At 40.8% G+C, this 17456-nt stretch overlaps 1 protein-coding gene across 1 annotated transcript in view; it reads right to left on the bottom strand.

Moving 5' to 3' along the window:
• Positions 1-561: 561 nt before the first annotated feature.
• Positions 562-17456, bottom strand: part of LOC122790606 (kinesin-like protein KIF14) — a 1004205-nt gene continuing 987310 nt past the window's right edge. The window contains exon 28 of the mRNA XM_044058133.1: positions 562-759. Within this exon, the coding sequence (XP_043914068.1) occupies positions 562-759 (198 nt within the window). The remainder of the gene's footprint in view (positions 760-17456) is intronic.

The following is a 17456-nucleotide window of genomic DNA, read 5'->3' as shown; positions in this document are numbered from 1 at the left end:
AAGTGTATTACAACTGAGAGGAGCTATAACCACTGAACATGAAATGTTATGGTAATTATCTCTGACTTAGAACAGCTGTTCCCTGTTTCCAGGTGTGCAGGTTAAGAGGTATGAGCATGCAACAAAAACAAAACAAAAAAATCTACACTCCCCCCACCATACACACACACACACACACACACACACACACACGGGAAAAATTAGCTGATAGGACTCTGCGGGGATGGCAGATAGAAGCCAAAAGAATCTTTCAATAAACAGATGTAATGTTATGGAGAAAATACTTGTGCCAGACAATACAATGATTCAACTGATAATTTATAAAAACTCCGTAAGCAAACATATTACTTCTCTAATAAATATGAGCAAGTCACTGCAAACTGCAGCAATTACTGTTAGTATTACAATGAAAATGTTGAAGACATTGCTAGTATTATAATCAAACAATTGCTATATAAACATGTAGCAGTTGTTAGCCCTTCTGTTCTTTAAATAGCAAAAGAAATATTTTTTGCATGATTGTGTAAAGACAAGTAGCTCACAAACATCTTTTCCAATAAATTATGGTGTGTAACAAAGGATAAGAACAAATGTCCAAATATTACCTCTTATGCACTGTAAAACTGCATTGCAAGTGCTCTTCCAAGCATCTTCAAGGCTGCCCAAGTCAGTGTTCAATGTCTTGCAACTTGCAATATGCTCTTGTAGACAGATGTTTGAAATATCTTTCCTTGTTCCATTAGCAGAAACAAAGTTATTCTGGAGAGAGAAAAAAAGCTTATGCTAATAAGAGCCAAGTCTGTTTACAAAGTAAGAAATTTCATATATGGTAGTTTATGCTGTAAACTTTGTAGAAACAGTCTAGCATGGTTTGCAACTTCAGATGTCCTTCTGTTCCTATGTTGCAGTATTCATACTGTGGGATTTTACACCTCAGGTGAGCAGACATTGGCTCCGATACAAAAACTTAAGCCTGTCTGCTGTATGTCCGTGGGACATCAAATGCAGGGCCATAAATCAGGGACTATAAATGTGACGTCTGCATGCACAGACCTCAGAACTTTTCAGCCACAGATGACATTACTTTGACCGCTTTGCTCCTACCACCAAAGACTTCTAAAGATAAGTAGCCTGTTGGGGATTATTTCTCTTACATATGCTTCAGTTTGGTTGCTGTAGATTCTTCTTTAGCTGTCTGAGAAAAAGAGCAAATGTAACTGCGGGCATCAGATACCGCACAAAGACTCTCACAACCAGTGTGTCTTTTACGTAGGAAAGGAGCATGACCATAAGGCCTGTCCCATTTGTCAGTTCTTCATGCTAAATTCCCTCTGCAGCTGACTTGCAGAGCTTAATTTGTAGTTGGAAAATCAGAGACTAAAATGCCTCACTCTCAGGATGGAGCCAGAGTTGGCTGCCCAAGCCGAACAACCAAGGAAGTCTACCAAGGTTTCCAGGCCTTCTCTCATTGCTGCTCTGCCATCGGATGTCCCGCCGACTACCGATATAGGGGCTGAGGGATGCCAGATTACTCAGTCTGCTTCAAGGGTTCCTCTGGAAGAGGCCGTTTTGACAGCCACGGAAAGCACATCCGCAGAGTTAACCCAGACACTGGCCATAACCAACATCGAGGGGGAACCAACGCTTGGTCAGCCAACCCAGATTTCTCCTGTGCCAGCCCAGGCCTCTGTCGCTAAGCCTATGCCAACTAATAAAAAAACAAACGATTAAGCACTTGAGCCCCACCATCTCAAGTAACCCCAAATTGGCAGTCATTTACCAACTCACTAATGCAGGCTTTCATGGCTCTTAAATCTACAGGCCCTGCACCTTCCAACATTCCTGCGATGAGCCCAGGGCTAGCCTCTGCTTTCTCCCTACCTTTAACCACTACCCATCAGGTAGAAGCAGAACAGTCCTTTTTCTCTTCTGAGGAATCCAACTCCTATGTCTCTCAGATTGCTTCACCTGTGGATTTTTACTCCCCAGATGAAGACTCTATTTGAAGGAGACTCCCCACCAGAGGAAATTACCTTTGGGGAACCATCACAAAAATGCAGGACTGCTTCATGTGGGATACTGCCTTAATATCAGATACCCAGAAAAGATATTTTGATCTTCTGCAACTTGAGTCCACTTCCCCCTCAGCTATTCCTCCTGTGCTTCCAGCTTTCCGGGATGCCTTTAACTCGGTTTCCAAAATCCCAGAGACTGTCAACCTCCTGCCCCTAAAAGGCCGGATAGATTTTACAAAGTGCTTGATGACCACAAATTTCTGCTGACCCCCCCCCCCCCCAGCAGACCTAGCAGTCATTGCTCTCTCTCCAGACAGACAGTTTAGGCAATTACCCTTTGCTTCACTTTTGCCAACAGATAAAGACAGCAAAACCATGGACAGAATGGGTAAAAAGGTATACACCTCCTCCACCCTGGCCTTCAGGACTTTTAACTATCAAACCCATGTGGTTAAATACGCCCTGGACCTGGTCTCCTAGGCATCCACCTTGCTGTCGTCAACCCCAGACTGTCCAACCAAAGCTGGCATTGCATCAAAGTTATCTCTAGCTACACAAGTAGCCAGACACACACTATCAGATGCAGCTACGATGCAGTACAAGCCTCAGCCAGGGCAGCTGCCTCTGCATCTGCCTTGTGCAGATACTTCTGGCTTCACTTACAGCCTCTACAAGAGGATTTCAAATCCAAAATCATGGATGCTCTTCTGGACCACAACCTTTTATTTGTGAAAAATGCAGCAGAACTTTTCAAAAACGTACAAGAGAAAAGCAAAGAACTACGAGACATTAAGTATCTGCTGGTTTCCCCTTTTCCCAGATATTATAGGACCTACCCAGCAAAACCATCCTTTGTCAGGAGGACTCCTACATCATGCCCTCTCTCCTCAAGGCTCTGTAGGGCATCCAGGAGATAGCCTTAATCCAGACCCCCCCCCAACACTCAGCCACCAGCCAAATAGCCCTTTCCAGACAGAGGGGGCCCCCCTTCAGAGTGACTGCCTTGCTTAACTGCCTCTGTCCACCCACCTTTACCCACTGCCTTCCCTTCTGGAAATCCATCACAGCAGATCTTTGGGTTCTCTCCATCATCCGAAAAGGATGCTTCCTATCCTGGATGTAAAGACCAAAACTAAAAAGAATCCCTTTCCCTCCAAGAAATCAGCTTCATCCATTTCCTCCCATTCTGGAAGAACTCCAGACTCAGTTCTCTCAGGACAGGAAGGACAAGGCTTCTATTCCCATGTTTTTCCATTTCCAAAAAAGGATGGCCCTTGGAGACCAATCCTAGACTTATCATATCTGAACCTGTTCCTGAGTGTTCCCTCCTTCAAGATGCTTTCCCTTCAAACCCTCCTACCCCTCATCCCCTTCCCAAGCCTTCATGGTCACTCTGGACCTAAAGGATGCTTACCCATACATTATCAGGCTATCCCACAGGAAATTTCTGCACTTTACTGGCCACTCTTCACACTTTCAGTTTACAGCCTTGCCCTTTGTCTTGTCTACGGCAACCAGAGTCTTTACAAAGTGCTTGGCCCCAGCCATTGCCTACTGCAGAACCAAGGGAATCCAAATCTACCCTTATCTGGACGACATTCACATGCTGGCCAAATCAAAGTCCACCCTACAGGTCCATCTCAAGTTTACCATGACCCTCCTCCACAACTTGGGATTCACTCTAAACCTCCAGAAATCCTCTCTCTGTCCTCAATAGGGCAAACTATTCCTAGGATGCAGGATCAAGACAGACCTGATGAGATCCTTTCTCCCACCGGACAAAGTGCAGTCTCTTTCCACCCATTTTCAAAATCTACTTTCAAAATCTAATTTCTCTGCAAGACAATTTCTGCAAGTCCTAGGTCTCATGGCAGCTACTATTCCCATGCTCCCATTAGCCAAGATGCTCATGAGAAAACACCAATGATACCTAAAGAATGTGTGGTCTCAGTACTAACATCTACTAGACAAACTTATTCCCCTTCTACCCTGCTTAGAGAGAGAACTGAAGTGGTGGATTCAGCAAACCAGGCAGAACCAGGGCATTCCTCTTCAATTACCCCCCACCACTCAACCTATGCACACAGATGCATCAGACCTAGGTTGGGGGCAATGTTAAAGGACTTCAGGGTCCAACAGCTCTGGACCCCTGCTCTGCAAAAGCAACATATCAATGTCAGGGAAATTACTGCAGTACTGCAGGCTCTTAAAGCTTTCCTTCTCATCTTGCAACCAGGTCTGCTCCACAGTGTGACAGACAACACTGCTTGTCATGTGGTACCTCAACAAACAAGGAGGGACAAAGGCATACCCAGCTATGCCGGATATCCCTACAAATCTGGAATCTAGCAGACAATCACAACCTTTTCCTGCAGGCCTCTTACATCCCCTCTCAGGAAAACAAACAAGCAGACCTACTCAGTAGAACACCCTCCCTACACAACACGAATGGATGTTGCACAGGGAAACCTTCTTAAACATTGTTTACCAGTGAGGCACACCAAGTGGATCAGTTTGCCTCCTCCCAGAACAGACAACTAAACAAATTATGTACCAGGGACCACACTCCACTAGCCTGGAGGGTGAATGCCTTCAGCTTTCCATGGAAGGGAATGCTCCTGCTTGTCTTTCCTCCCTTCCCTCTAATACAAAAGGTCCTACTGAAGATCAAGAAGGAACAACCAAAAATCTTTCTGGTGACTCCCTATTGGCCAAGGCAACACTGGTTCCCCCTTCTTCTCTCCCTAGCCAAGAGCAATCACCACAAGTTACCCCACAAGGTGGATCTACACACACAAAAGTGATCTCTCATTCACCCCCAGTTATTTTTGTTGCATCTAACTCTTTGGGTGATCAACTTCTGATCCCTTTCAGACATTACTCAGAGGACATGTTCTCAGTCCTAAGGGAGGCCAGGAAACCAACTACTAGAAAAAACTATTTGTCCAAATGGCCAAGATTCTCAAAATGGTGTTCCCTTAAGAACAGGGACCCTTTTCAGGTGGAACCCTCACTTGTATGTGAGATTAAGGAAGGACTAGCATATTCTTCAGTCAAAAAGTCTACCTTTCTGCCATTTCAGCCTGCTTGCCTTTACAGCCACCTCTGCTTTCTAGACTGGACGTTAAACTTTTCCTGAGAGGGAAAATGCATATCAGACCACCACGAAAAACCATCCCTCCACCCTGGGACCTCAATTTCATGCTGGAAAAACTCACCTTACCTCCTTTTGAGCCAGCCAGCACAGCTTTCCTACTCATGTGCACATGGAAAACAATTTTAGTGGCCATTGCCTCGGCTAGAAAAGTCTGAACTAAAGGCCCTCATGGCTTGCTCTCCTTACACCCCCGTCCACAATGACAGGGTGACCTTGCGCACTAACCCTTCCTTCATGCACAAATGGTGAACTATCCTTAAACCAGTCCATTCACTTGCCCACCTTCTTCCCCTCCCCAACTAATACTGCAGAGAGGATCCTTCAATCCCTAGATGTGCACAGACAACTGAGATTCTACTTAGACAAAATTAAGTCCTTCAGAAAATCTGACCAACTCTTCGTCCCCTTCCACTCCAGGGCAGTGGGTAAGGCAGCCTCCAAACAAACCATTTCCTGTTGGATCAGAAATCCATTCTCTTCTGCTACTCGCATCATAGCAAACAACTGCCTCGAGGAATCAGGGCTCATTCCACTAGAGGCATGGCTACCTCCAAAGCCATTATTAGAGGGCTGGACACAGCCTCCATCATGGAAGCAGCCACCTTGTCTACTAGTCACACTTTCGCAAAACACTACAAGCTAGACCAGGTCTCCAGGGCCAGAGCAGGATTTGCCAAGGCAATCCTGCAGGGATTTTTGGAATCCTCTACCTCTGCCCCCTCCCTTCACTCCTTTTAAGCTGCGGTACTCTCCCACAGTATGAATACTGCAACACAGGAATAGAAGGACATAGCACAGCTGTGTAAAATCTTACCATAACCGTAGAAATCCTTTTCTTTCATGTTGCAGTATTCTTCCAACCCTCCTTTATTATATCTCTACAGGATTGGTGGTGGTCTGACCTCTGTTATCCACTCCCTACAGGCTAATCTGTACAGCCCTTCAGAGACATTTGCTCCTTAGCCTCAACTGGTCCTTTTGTACACTTTTCCTGGGCTTCAAGTTCTGAGGTCTGTGCGTGCAGACATCACATTTACAGTCCCTGGTTTATGGCACTGCGTGTGACATCCTGTGCACCTACAGCAGCCAGGCTTAAGCTTTTGTATAGGAGCCGATGTCGAGTCACCTGAGGCGGAAAAACCCAGAGTATGAATACTGCAACATGGAAGAGAAGGACATCTATGGTTTTGATAAGATTTTACACAACTATTCTTTCCTTTTTTTTTTTTTTTCTCCAGTATTACAGTAAAATAGCTACAGTTCAGACTTAATGAAGCCCACTGGAAAAAAAGGCCACGTCTTGTTGGCAACAAATAGCTGTGTATTTGAGCCTTTCCCCTTTACCATTCCTACATGGCTTCATCATCTACACTAGTGCCTATTTTCCATAACCCAAAGTGCTAACTACCTCAATCATAACACATCTGTTTGCTAGTAAAGTATTTATTAACCATATATGTGATCTATTTTAACAGACTTGTGAGAAATCCTTTCTGGACAGACAGCGAGGTAACAAATACTTGCATGCATCTCTAGGCTCCTCCCGAACATCTGCAAGCTTGTTCATTTGATTTACTTGTAATAACCACCAGGGGACAGCCCCTACCATTTCACTTCTTGGAACCAGCTTGTGAGATGAGAGCTACTACGTGGTTATACCATCACTGCAGCCCAAGTTGATTCACTTGCTTACCAAATGAATATTCTAAAGAGCATGTAGCTAGTTTTGCCAAGAGAGTGCGAGTGTGTGTGTGTGTGTGTGTTGATATATGTAAGTACCATGTCTTATTCTTTGCTTTCACTTTGAGGAAAGTCCAGTGGGCCAGGCAAGACATCACTAACCCTCCAAAAAAAAGGTAGAATTCTTTGCTATTTCATAGCCTACTTTATGAGAATAGAATTCTTAAATATCCATTAACTAGGATTATCTGCATCTCAGACTATGCGATTATAGTATCAATGCAGGGTACAGCATGCAGCCAGTAGGTTTTACAGATATGCTGTACATCCATTTACTTGCAGCACCGTTCCCTTATTATAGTAGTTGATGTAATCTTGCCTTTAAAGACGGTGCTTGCTAAACGGTTTTATATTTGCTGTTACTGTAGCTGCATGTTCAAAATACTTGGTTCATAAAAAAGGGCTTTTAAAAGAAAATGCACTGCCCCATAGTGTGCACTACCCTTGCAGTTTAAAGTTTCTGCAAGTGAACTATCCTAATTAGCTATTACATAGCTTTTTCCTCTGGTATATATCTGTTTCCTCTGTTTGACATCTCTTCTGAGATGAAAGCAAATTAAAAAAAAGAAAAATTTCTTAAAGCAGTGTTGACGTGCAGTGGTAATCCACTGAACATGAGAAAGTAAAGACAGGCAAAAGACATACAGCTGACAAAATCCTGTATACAAAGTGCTTTATATGAGCAGCAGCAGGAGGTAAAGGATTTGTTGGGGGAGGTGTTAGAATAATACTTTTCTTTTTGATGGTCTCTGTCCATAAGGGACATGGAGGACAAGACCAGGGACAAATTTATGATTTCCCATCCAGCTGTCAATGTTTTGTTTGAATAGGGTCAGGGATGAACTCTTTTACACGGATTAGGAGCTTATTCCATAGTGCAGGGATCCTTTGGGATACATCTCTCCAGCATGTTCTGGTTATGCCACAAGCAAAGTTCAAATTCCTGGATCTAGTGCTTCTGGTGCTGTTTGTTTTGCATACATGCAACAGATCCATCAGGGCTGGGTCTGAGGAAGCCCCATAAGCCAGGTAAAGATCCACCTCTCAGCAGCCTCTAGGAGACTGAATACATACTCAGTGTCAAGTGATCAGTTTAGTTCAGGAGTTTCAATGCCCTGAATTCTCCTGGTGAGATACCATTTTGGAAGAGTGTCTGGTTAGCTAAATGCCAAAGGGGGCTTTGTGTTCAATGATAGGTCTGATAAGGGCTGAGTAGAGTGGTACTATAACTTCCTTCAATCTGGATGTCAAACCCTTACCTATAAGTTGGGTGTCATAGAATGAATTTCTTATTTATGTTAACAGGATGGTCAAAGGCCAGATTGCAGTCTACAGATGCTTCCAGATATCTTACTACTGAGTTGACCCTTGGGGGTGTTTTATTAATGGGGTAATTAACTTAGGATGACAGTTTCCCCAAAGGGCATTATAATACATTTTCTGGCATTGAGTTTTAGGCCATGGCTTTTGCACCAGTCATTTGTCTGTATTAAACCCATTTGCAAGATGTTCATGTCTTGGGGGAGAATCGATAATAGCTCCAAATTTACAATCTGTGAACATGGTAAGCCAGTGGCCTTGAATGCTAGCCTTGACATCCGAGAAATAGATGCCAAACAGGAGCAGGCCAAGCACAGTGCCCTGCTGATGACTGGTCTCTTGGTGGAGGTGGTCTCACTGATCCTGTGTGTCCTGTCTGTCCAGCAAGTTATGTAAGAATTTACACTTCTCAGACAGCTTGTCAGTGCTCGAGTGGTGCATTGCATTGATTGCCTTTGCCAGGTCAAGATACTCAGTATATACTGGTTTACCCTTGTTCATTGCTTTGGTAACTCAAAGTAGTCTACCTGTTTATGTAGGAATGGCCTTCCATTAAAGCCAAATTGGGATGGGTCAAGGGTCTGTAGATTGCCAAGGTCCTTGTTTATCATTTCCATGAGAATTCTTTCCATGGCTTTGCATATTAGGCCTATTAGGCAGATGGGTCTGCAGTTCCCGGGGTCAGTTGATAGTCTGCCCTTGTAGAGGATAATGATTGCCGTCTTCCATTCACATAGCCCATCTCAAGGCTGTAGCTGAACAGCATCTCAAGTGGTCCTGGCAGGTCATTTTTACACTGCTCAGGAGTCAACTGGGGATGTTGTCAAGAGCCATAGAGGTGGTGTTCCTGGCTTGAGTGTTGCCAGCACCTGATCTATGCCGATAGCTGGGAGAGTGGTCAAATTGGAGCTGAATTTATCAGCCAGTAGATTTGCTGTGTCACCCTGATCAGTGTAGGTGGTGCCACTCACCACCAGTTCATCACACTGCTATGTGCTAACTTTAAGGTTCCAGACATAGCTGAAGGCTTTTTGATTGTCCTTAGCCTATGAGGTTATCCTGACCTTGTAGCTGGCCTTGTTGGACTTGAACCTTTTATTTTCTTGTTTAGTTGTATAAAAGAACACTTGTCTTTAAGGGAGTTGCTCTTCCTGATTTTGGCCATGCGTTTTATTATATACCCTGCTTAGGTGAAGATTCCCTTACTGGGGTTTGTTTTTAGCGTTTGTTTTCAGTTTACTTTTGGTAGGTATTGCAGGTTCTAGGAAGCCATTCACAAATTTGTATTTGGACTCTGAATAACTCTGCATAAGGTAGCTGTCGTCTCAGGGTTCAGAGCAGCCTTGAACTTTGACAAATTGTCATTTAATAGGCTGTAATTTGCCATTGAATAGTTCCTGTTACTGGTTTAGCTGGATTTTCTGGCTTGATTTTTTACCTCAAATATGACAACTTTGTGATACAACCAAATGAATGAGGATATGACCTTGCGAGGTAAGGGTGCAATGTTTGAGAGTACCAGATCCAGTGTGTTTAATCCTCAGGTTGGAGTGTGCACTATCTGCTCCAGGGTGTTTATATCAATCAAGTCCAGGAAGCACTGTGCCTGTTATTTTTAGGCAGTTTACATTTCCCAGTCTACAGAGGGGTCACTCATGAACACGATGAAGGAGCTTATCTATGGTGACTGGCACATGATGAGCTCCATGATCTCATCCTCTTTAACCAACCTGCAGGTATGTTTGTTGCTAACAGATTATGACGCCTCCATCTTTGGCCCCAGTCTGTGCTGCTGTTGGTCTAAATGTGTGGAAGGCACTGTAGTCTTGCATTTCGAGAGTACTTTCTATGGCTTTAAACCAAGTCTCATTCACGGTACAGATGACTACATTCTCCAGGGTAAGGAGGGCTTGAAGTATGTGGAGTTTTTGCTTAAGCTCCAAGCATTGAGCAGGTACACCCTGAAGTCATTTACAGACCTTCACTGTTTTGTTAGCTTTGTCATTTTGTCATTGCCTAAAAGTCTTTAAGGGGGTGGATAAATTTAAACATTTAGTCAATATCCAAAGGCCTTGGGTAGAGGACAGGTGCAGCCCATGCTTGGCAAAGCAACAGGGTCTTTTGATCATGTCCTCCCATACTGACAGACATTGAATTCCCCTTGAGTGACACCAGAAACCAAGATAATTACTAAAATCAATCACTCGATGCCACAGTATGAACATAATCCTTGGTGAAGGTAGAATGTTGCTCAATGCAAGGCTTATACCCATCTGACATATTCAGGAGAGATCCATTATGCCTCTTTTCATATAGTCCATTGAAGCATATCTCAGGTTATTTACAGCCACATGGACTATGACAGGGGTGCAATAAGCTGAGAGTGTATCCATGATATTGTGGATCCTGGCTCCAAATAGGCATTAACTGTATATCCTGGCTTTGACTGATCTGTTGAGTGGGACATCTGTGTGTCGCACAATGGAGTATTAGGTAAAGTACACACATATATTATGGGCTTTGCAGTTGGGGACCATTGGGTCTAGGCTTATGTGAGCTGTTGGGTGTTGCTTTTGGTGTGCGCTTTAGTGATTGATAAGGAGCAGTGTTGCCATTAGGTGGTTTTGGAGGTGTTTACAGTTTGGGAAGGTTTCTTTTAAGCCCCTCATCATAAGAATCTGTGTGTTTGTGTGAGGGATGTAGTGTGGGTATTCCCGACATCATTTGTATGCGAGATTCTGCCTCCAAGAAAATTATGTATTGACATTTCTTAGATAGTGTTATTTTCTTTATTAACTAATTGCCTGAGAACATGAAACAACTATTACATTACCTTAGGTTTCCCAATCTACCAAGCTAGCCAGAGGCATTTGGAAATTGCATATCCATGTTGTCTAGTCCTGCAATGGGGTGGACTGTTTGGGATTAAGGATTGGGTTTTAACAGGGGTCTCCTAGGGTAGTTTCTGTGGTTAAGTGCAAGATGTTGTATAGTGCTAGGATATGGTAGTGTTATTGCATATTCAAAAAAGTCTCTGGGGTTGAGAGCACAATGTTCTATAATGCTATTCAATACACGAACTATCTGCTCTAAACTTATTTCCATAGAATGACACACTAACATGAGTCATAGCTAATCCAAAATTTATACGGAAATTTTACTGTCTCAGCATTTGCTGGTATACAGGGCACTGCTGCCACTGACCAGTGGGCAGCTCTGCACAAACTTGCCTGACTTATAGCATCAAACAAAATATTGAAAACTGACTCCTATACCCATTAGCCAATAAACAGCCACACCATTTCCTGCAGTGCTTCCCAACTCCGAGAGACCAGGTAAACACCTTCTGTCACAAGATGCATGATCCTGAAAACATTGGTGGACATATTATGCAGACACAACTCACAGTGAATCATAGCAATGCCTGTGTGCACACTTTTCACCAGGTTTTGGAAGAGATCTGAACTACAGATCATGAAGGTGGACCCCTAGATGGCATGCTGAAAATTTGCACACCATTTGTGAAAAAAATACTCAAGCTATATGCATTCTTAAGCTGTGAACCAAGGCTACCTATAAGGCAAGTATATCTAATTACTTCATTTTTTTTCTTGTTTTTGCTTTTTAAGCAGTAGCTACATGCATTTACTGGCTCATGAATAACAAACATGTATAATCTGCTCAAGTACCTCTACAGAAGCCATTAGTACTACTCAGGAAGCCCACTGCAGTGGGCATTCACTAGTGCACTTTATAGAATAAAATGTAGGACTGTCTTTTTTTAGAGTAGAACACAGTAGAAATATTTACCTTCCATAACACAAAAACTGGCTAGGCACTCGAACAGCAACATTATGCAGAACTTAAATACACCTCGATAAAGTTTAGCAGGTGTCAGTGTAGGTTAAAATCGGAGTGCATCCTCTATATACTCAATGTTTAATGACCCTTGCTGTTATCAAATAACTGAGGTAAGGCATACAATATAAATGTATGCACAATACCTATGTCCCTCACGCAAAATATACTGCACAAGATGCTGGCCTGTGTCCTCTTAAAAGCTTAAATATCATGTGCATACTGGCGAAACTGAATCTAGTGTCTGTATTCAGTTTCTACTATTATGAAAGGTCTTCCTGTGGCTAGTTGCTCTTCTCACCTTATTCTCATATAAAATAGGACTTATGATGAACCTTACTGCTACAAAAAATTGTCAACCTTCTGGCTGTGCGTTGTAAAGGGCATTCCCTCATGATGTACGGGGGAGTGGCAAGTTTCCTGTCTCTGCTTCAGACTGCTCTAATATATTTTTAAATGTTTTACAAAGATCCTGGCAGCTTTTCAACTTGACAAACCCATCCACCCTTGTTTCCCGAGCCCATAACTCACGGTTATGGGCAGCAACACAGCAGAGTGACAGTACAACAAGGGGCACTCTGATAACAGTAATATTTAACAAATGCAGTGCCACAGCTTTGTATATTCATGAAATGTAACTCCTTTCCAACTGCCTCTTCCTCATTTTGCTCTTTTCTTTACATGCTTATGGCTCACTGCCAAATGCTTTGCACCCTTGACCTTACTCATCACTATGCTAGACTTCAAGACATGGAGCCATACAAGCATTCAACAACATCAAGGAAAGAGAACTGCTTTTTAAGTTAAATTTATGGATTTAAGCAAAACAAAATGATATCTGCAATTTGTAGTTGCTGAGTCACCACGTTGTGGTGCCCAGACATTATATTGCTAAGTAATCCATCTGCACATGGTCTTTATGGGATTTAAATAGTAAACGTTTTAAATTGGCTGTAAACGTAGAAAGTCCCTGTACCAATCATAGATGTATGACTTACTTGATGCTGCTGAATTACTTTGCCAAACAAAATGGAGAAATTAAAAATGTACAGTTTATTTTAAAACACATGCTATCCCAGTACCCATTACAGAGCCTTGCTCATTTCATGATAATGACCCAACTAAGTCTGTTTTCTGTTAAATTACTTAAGCGCGGTCTAAAATTAAGTTACTCATTTTTTATAATATGCCTGTACCACTAACATAAGGATCCTGAACTTTGACCTTGCCCACAATAGATGTACTTTACAAAGAAATAATACCGCAAGCTGTTTACTAGATGTTTACCTTCCTTTAACTGCTCACAGGCTATAAAAGCTAAACAAGCCACAAAGTAAGCTTTGTTCACCATCAGTGCATTTAAAAGGTTTATAATCAGTAAAAATTCTATTCACTCAAAATAATTCATTACTTTGTCAAACTACAGGCTGACTTTCCAGGAAAAAAGGGCATACTATATTGTTTTATAAAGCAGAGGCCCTTTCTGAAATTCATTTCACCACAGAAAAAGACAGCATCAGTGTTTTTCTGAAGTTGCAGTTAAAAGCAAACCCCTGGAAAGTTTCTGGTTTCGCCTTGTAGTTAAGTGGTTAACAGTAATTGCTAATTCAGTGGATGTATTATTTAAACAAAAAAAACTTTTAACATTTAATGTGAGGTGCAAGGTATGTTTGATGAAAGTTTATAAAACTTACCCAGTTGGCTTGTATGATAATTTTATTACCCTAATGGTACACTTCACAGACTACACTGAAAAGTTTGATCAAAACTGCTTTTCCTATTGTGAAAAATTCTTCCCATGGGTTTATCAAAAACTGGGTCACTATCTCCTTTTCAGTCAATGTTGGGTTTCATTGTAACATTCTATACGATGTAAATTTCTGAATCTGGTGATATTGCTGTGTATCAATTAATCACAGATACAAACAATATAACTTGGTCTAATAAAAAACATCTCTCCTCAGAAACACATCCTGAAGGGCTTGTTGGTCAAATATACTTCAAAAAGACAAAACTGAAGCACAGAGCAACATCTAATGAAATAAACCACAAAATCGCTCTGTCTAAATGCACGTTTGTTTAATAAAATAATAAAGCAAAACAGCAAGTGCTTTCTTCTCAGACATAAGTCAAGACTTCAGACTGATGAGGCTTTGATTAATTACATCTGTAAGATGAAAGCATTTACTGTTTTTGTTTTATTATTTTATTAAATAAGTGTGCATTTATACACAGCAATGTGTGGTTTACTTGCAAAATAACTAAAAGCAGTTTAAGAACTTTAGTAACTTATATCTGGTAATGTCAAGGTCTCCATAACCACTAGACTAGTGAAGTTTGCAGATTGCCATGGTTACAACACAACTGCTTTCTCAAGACAACTGAAAATGGATAAATGTAATCACTGTATGATTCTGTCTCAGCTGTGTGTATAACCGGCTTTGCCCCGAACCTCCCTCCCCAAAGGTTAGGTGGAAGTTGAATATGAACTATATCATGCCTAAGGATATTTGTTCACATGTCCCTTAAAACTGCTTCTATACTGGAAGACTAATGCCTCCTTACCAAGACATTAACAGTAATAAAATACTTAGGAGTACAATACAAGTCTGATGGCAGCCAGCCATGTGCTGTAAAGTGAAGAACTCCATGTTGAGAAAGGCATCATTTAATTATAAAACAGCCACTTCATTGCTTTAACTTATCCAAATGTATTGTATGCAATTTAAATGGCAGAGCTACATGAAAAAACTAGAAATCTACTTTTTTTTAAATCCTTGAGAACAGATTTAAAGCAAAAAGAGTTGCTTCAGTTGCAAAATCAGAAAGGTGAAAAAAGGCTGCAATTAACAAGCCAAGTGATAAATCAATACAGAAAATACTGTAGGCATTGTTGGGCTGACTTTATACCAACATTAAAAAATTAAGTATCCGTTTGCCAAGCACAATCACATGATTGAGGAATTAAAACATTGGCAGCTAACCGAAAGCTATAAAAATCTACCCTTCAAAGGATTTCTATAAAATTATTTCCATCATTTACATGATAAAGCAATATGAAAAATAAATATAGACATTACAAAGTTGGACTATTAGCAATTTAAATGAACAGAAAAGCACAGCCCATAGTGCATTCCCTCCCAAAAGGCTAGTAAATATAGATCTGGAGAAAACTCAAACATCACTTCAATAGCACCAAACCCAGCAAACAGATGCTATAATTCTACCATGATCATATTTTCATCTTTCCACAACAAGAAAATATACAAAAAGCATTACAGGTAGCTGCTTCTGTGTTACAAGCAGTCCAGGATCATTGTAGGTAAGGATTACCTGCTGTCTGTAAGGGAACAATACCTGCACAGACATTCAGAAAAAAACAAATTAAGTATTCCACTGAATTCTCTTATAATGTAAAGATTACAATGAACACAGGAACTCAGGACTTGTGGCCCTGACCAGTAATAGGTAATTTGAGGTGCCAAAGATTTCTGACATTGAAATGGACTTGGTATGACAGCAGCAAGGGACGGAAGAGGACAGCTACTTAGTTTTGCCTAAAGCCTCTCCATCAAGTCACAGATGAAACGAGAGAAGCATTTGTTGAAAGCTTGACTTCAGAAAAGCCAAAGAACTGAAAAGATGGCAGTACCATACACTGACCTCAAAAAGCTGATGTTTACGCAAGACTAAACCACCATGAGCCATGAAAACAAGTGTGAAGAGACTATAGCTAGTGAATACTTAGATGACAAGAAGTCACCACAAAAAATAATTTAAAAACTAAAACACTTTTCTTCATTTACATTTAGCACCTCCGTTCCTTTACTTATTCAATGGGACTTCTTCAGATTATCTATTCCACAAATCTATACTTCTATAAGGCGCAATTAATCACTATTAATATTTCAGTAATTTTTAAAGATGTAAGAAAAAATATATAAATATATATTATATATATATATATATATATATATATATATAATATATATGTATAAAACCATTAAACTGTTTTTTGCATCATACATTATAAAATTATAAAACTGCAACATTAAAAAACATGCACTTTTAAATCAAAGTTTAGCAGATCTCATTTTCAAAACATGTTTTATAGATGTATTTTTGTCCAGTACCAGAAATAGTCTAACATTTGCTTTTAACTGCTATAATTCTCTGTACTCCAATTTTATCTTCCACTCTCCACCCTTTGGATTCATTTCCACTTCTCAATAATCGCAAACATAAATGAATAATAATGTGTAATTCCCTAAATGTAAACAATTTTTCTAATAAATAGGTTTGTCCAGACTATTCTTTTTCTACACTTTTTTTTTTTATTTAGCTGAGTATTTTTTCAACACCTAGTGCGTTTTTAAAATGAAGAGTCAAAAGTTTAACAGTTTTATATTTATTTATGTCAAAGAAATGACTGACAGTGATTAATTGAGCCTTATATAAAGAGGAGTGGATTTATGGAATATATGTTCTGAAGACGTTCCACTGAACAAGTACAGAGACAGAAGTTCTAAACAAATGGATAATGCAAATAAAGTTTTAGCATTTTTTTTTAATTTTTATTCATGATGACTTTTTTCTTTAAGTAGCCTTTTCATGTTTAAGTTTTTGTGGTTCTTAGGACTGCACATTGGCCCAACTTGTGTTTTGACAAGGGATGCCTGATGGGCATCTTTTCTAAATCTTGGACATTTTGGCCTGTAGAACACTTATCTTAAAGGGTTACCTGCTCAGAGCATTATCAAAATGAGCATTCCATAATGCAGGGAGTGGGGTGTGTATGTGGACTAGGTGAAGATTGGTGCTACATAGATGCCATTAAGGCCTATTACCAACATGTGTCCATTGTTAAAGTCTTTCTATATTTCATAGCTTATAAACAAAGGAATTGTGTCTAGATCTAAGGATGTCATTGCCTCCCCTTTACTAATCCCTCATTAGGCCAACCATTGAGTATTATGCCCCCTTTGGCATACATCTGCTCAGACACATGCAACTGGAAAGCTTACACAGATACTGCCCTAAAAGGATACAAGACCTAAACAATACATCCTACATGGACTGACTCAAAACCCTGTCACTATACTTGGTATCTTACAAACTGCTAAAAGGTGACCTGTCTCTGGAATACAAGGCATCCTCCAACCCAATACTGATGGATTTACTGCAAATCACAACTCAAATGGCATCAGAAATACTAGGTATAGGGATCTAAACCTCTTCTGCAGCATCAACAGAATGGTTTGGAAGGACAGGTGCATCTCAGAGAGGATATCACTTTTCCGGAACAGATACCTCATTGATGTAAGACAAAGCTTAGCCATGTCCATATTCAAGTGTAAGTTGGATAT

The sequence above is a fragment of the Protopterus annectens genome, chromosome 16.part0 (genome assembly GCF_019279795.1).
Source record: "Protopterus annectens isolate FY-2018-M chromosome 16.part0, PAN1.0, whole genome shotgun sequence".
NCBI lineage: Eukaryota > Metazoa > Chordata > Ceratodontiformes > Protopteridae > Protopterus > Protopterus annectens.
Note: the sequence above shows the minus strand (reverse complement) of the source record. Positions and strands in the feature narration are given on the sequence as shown.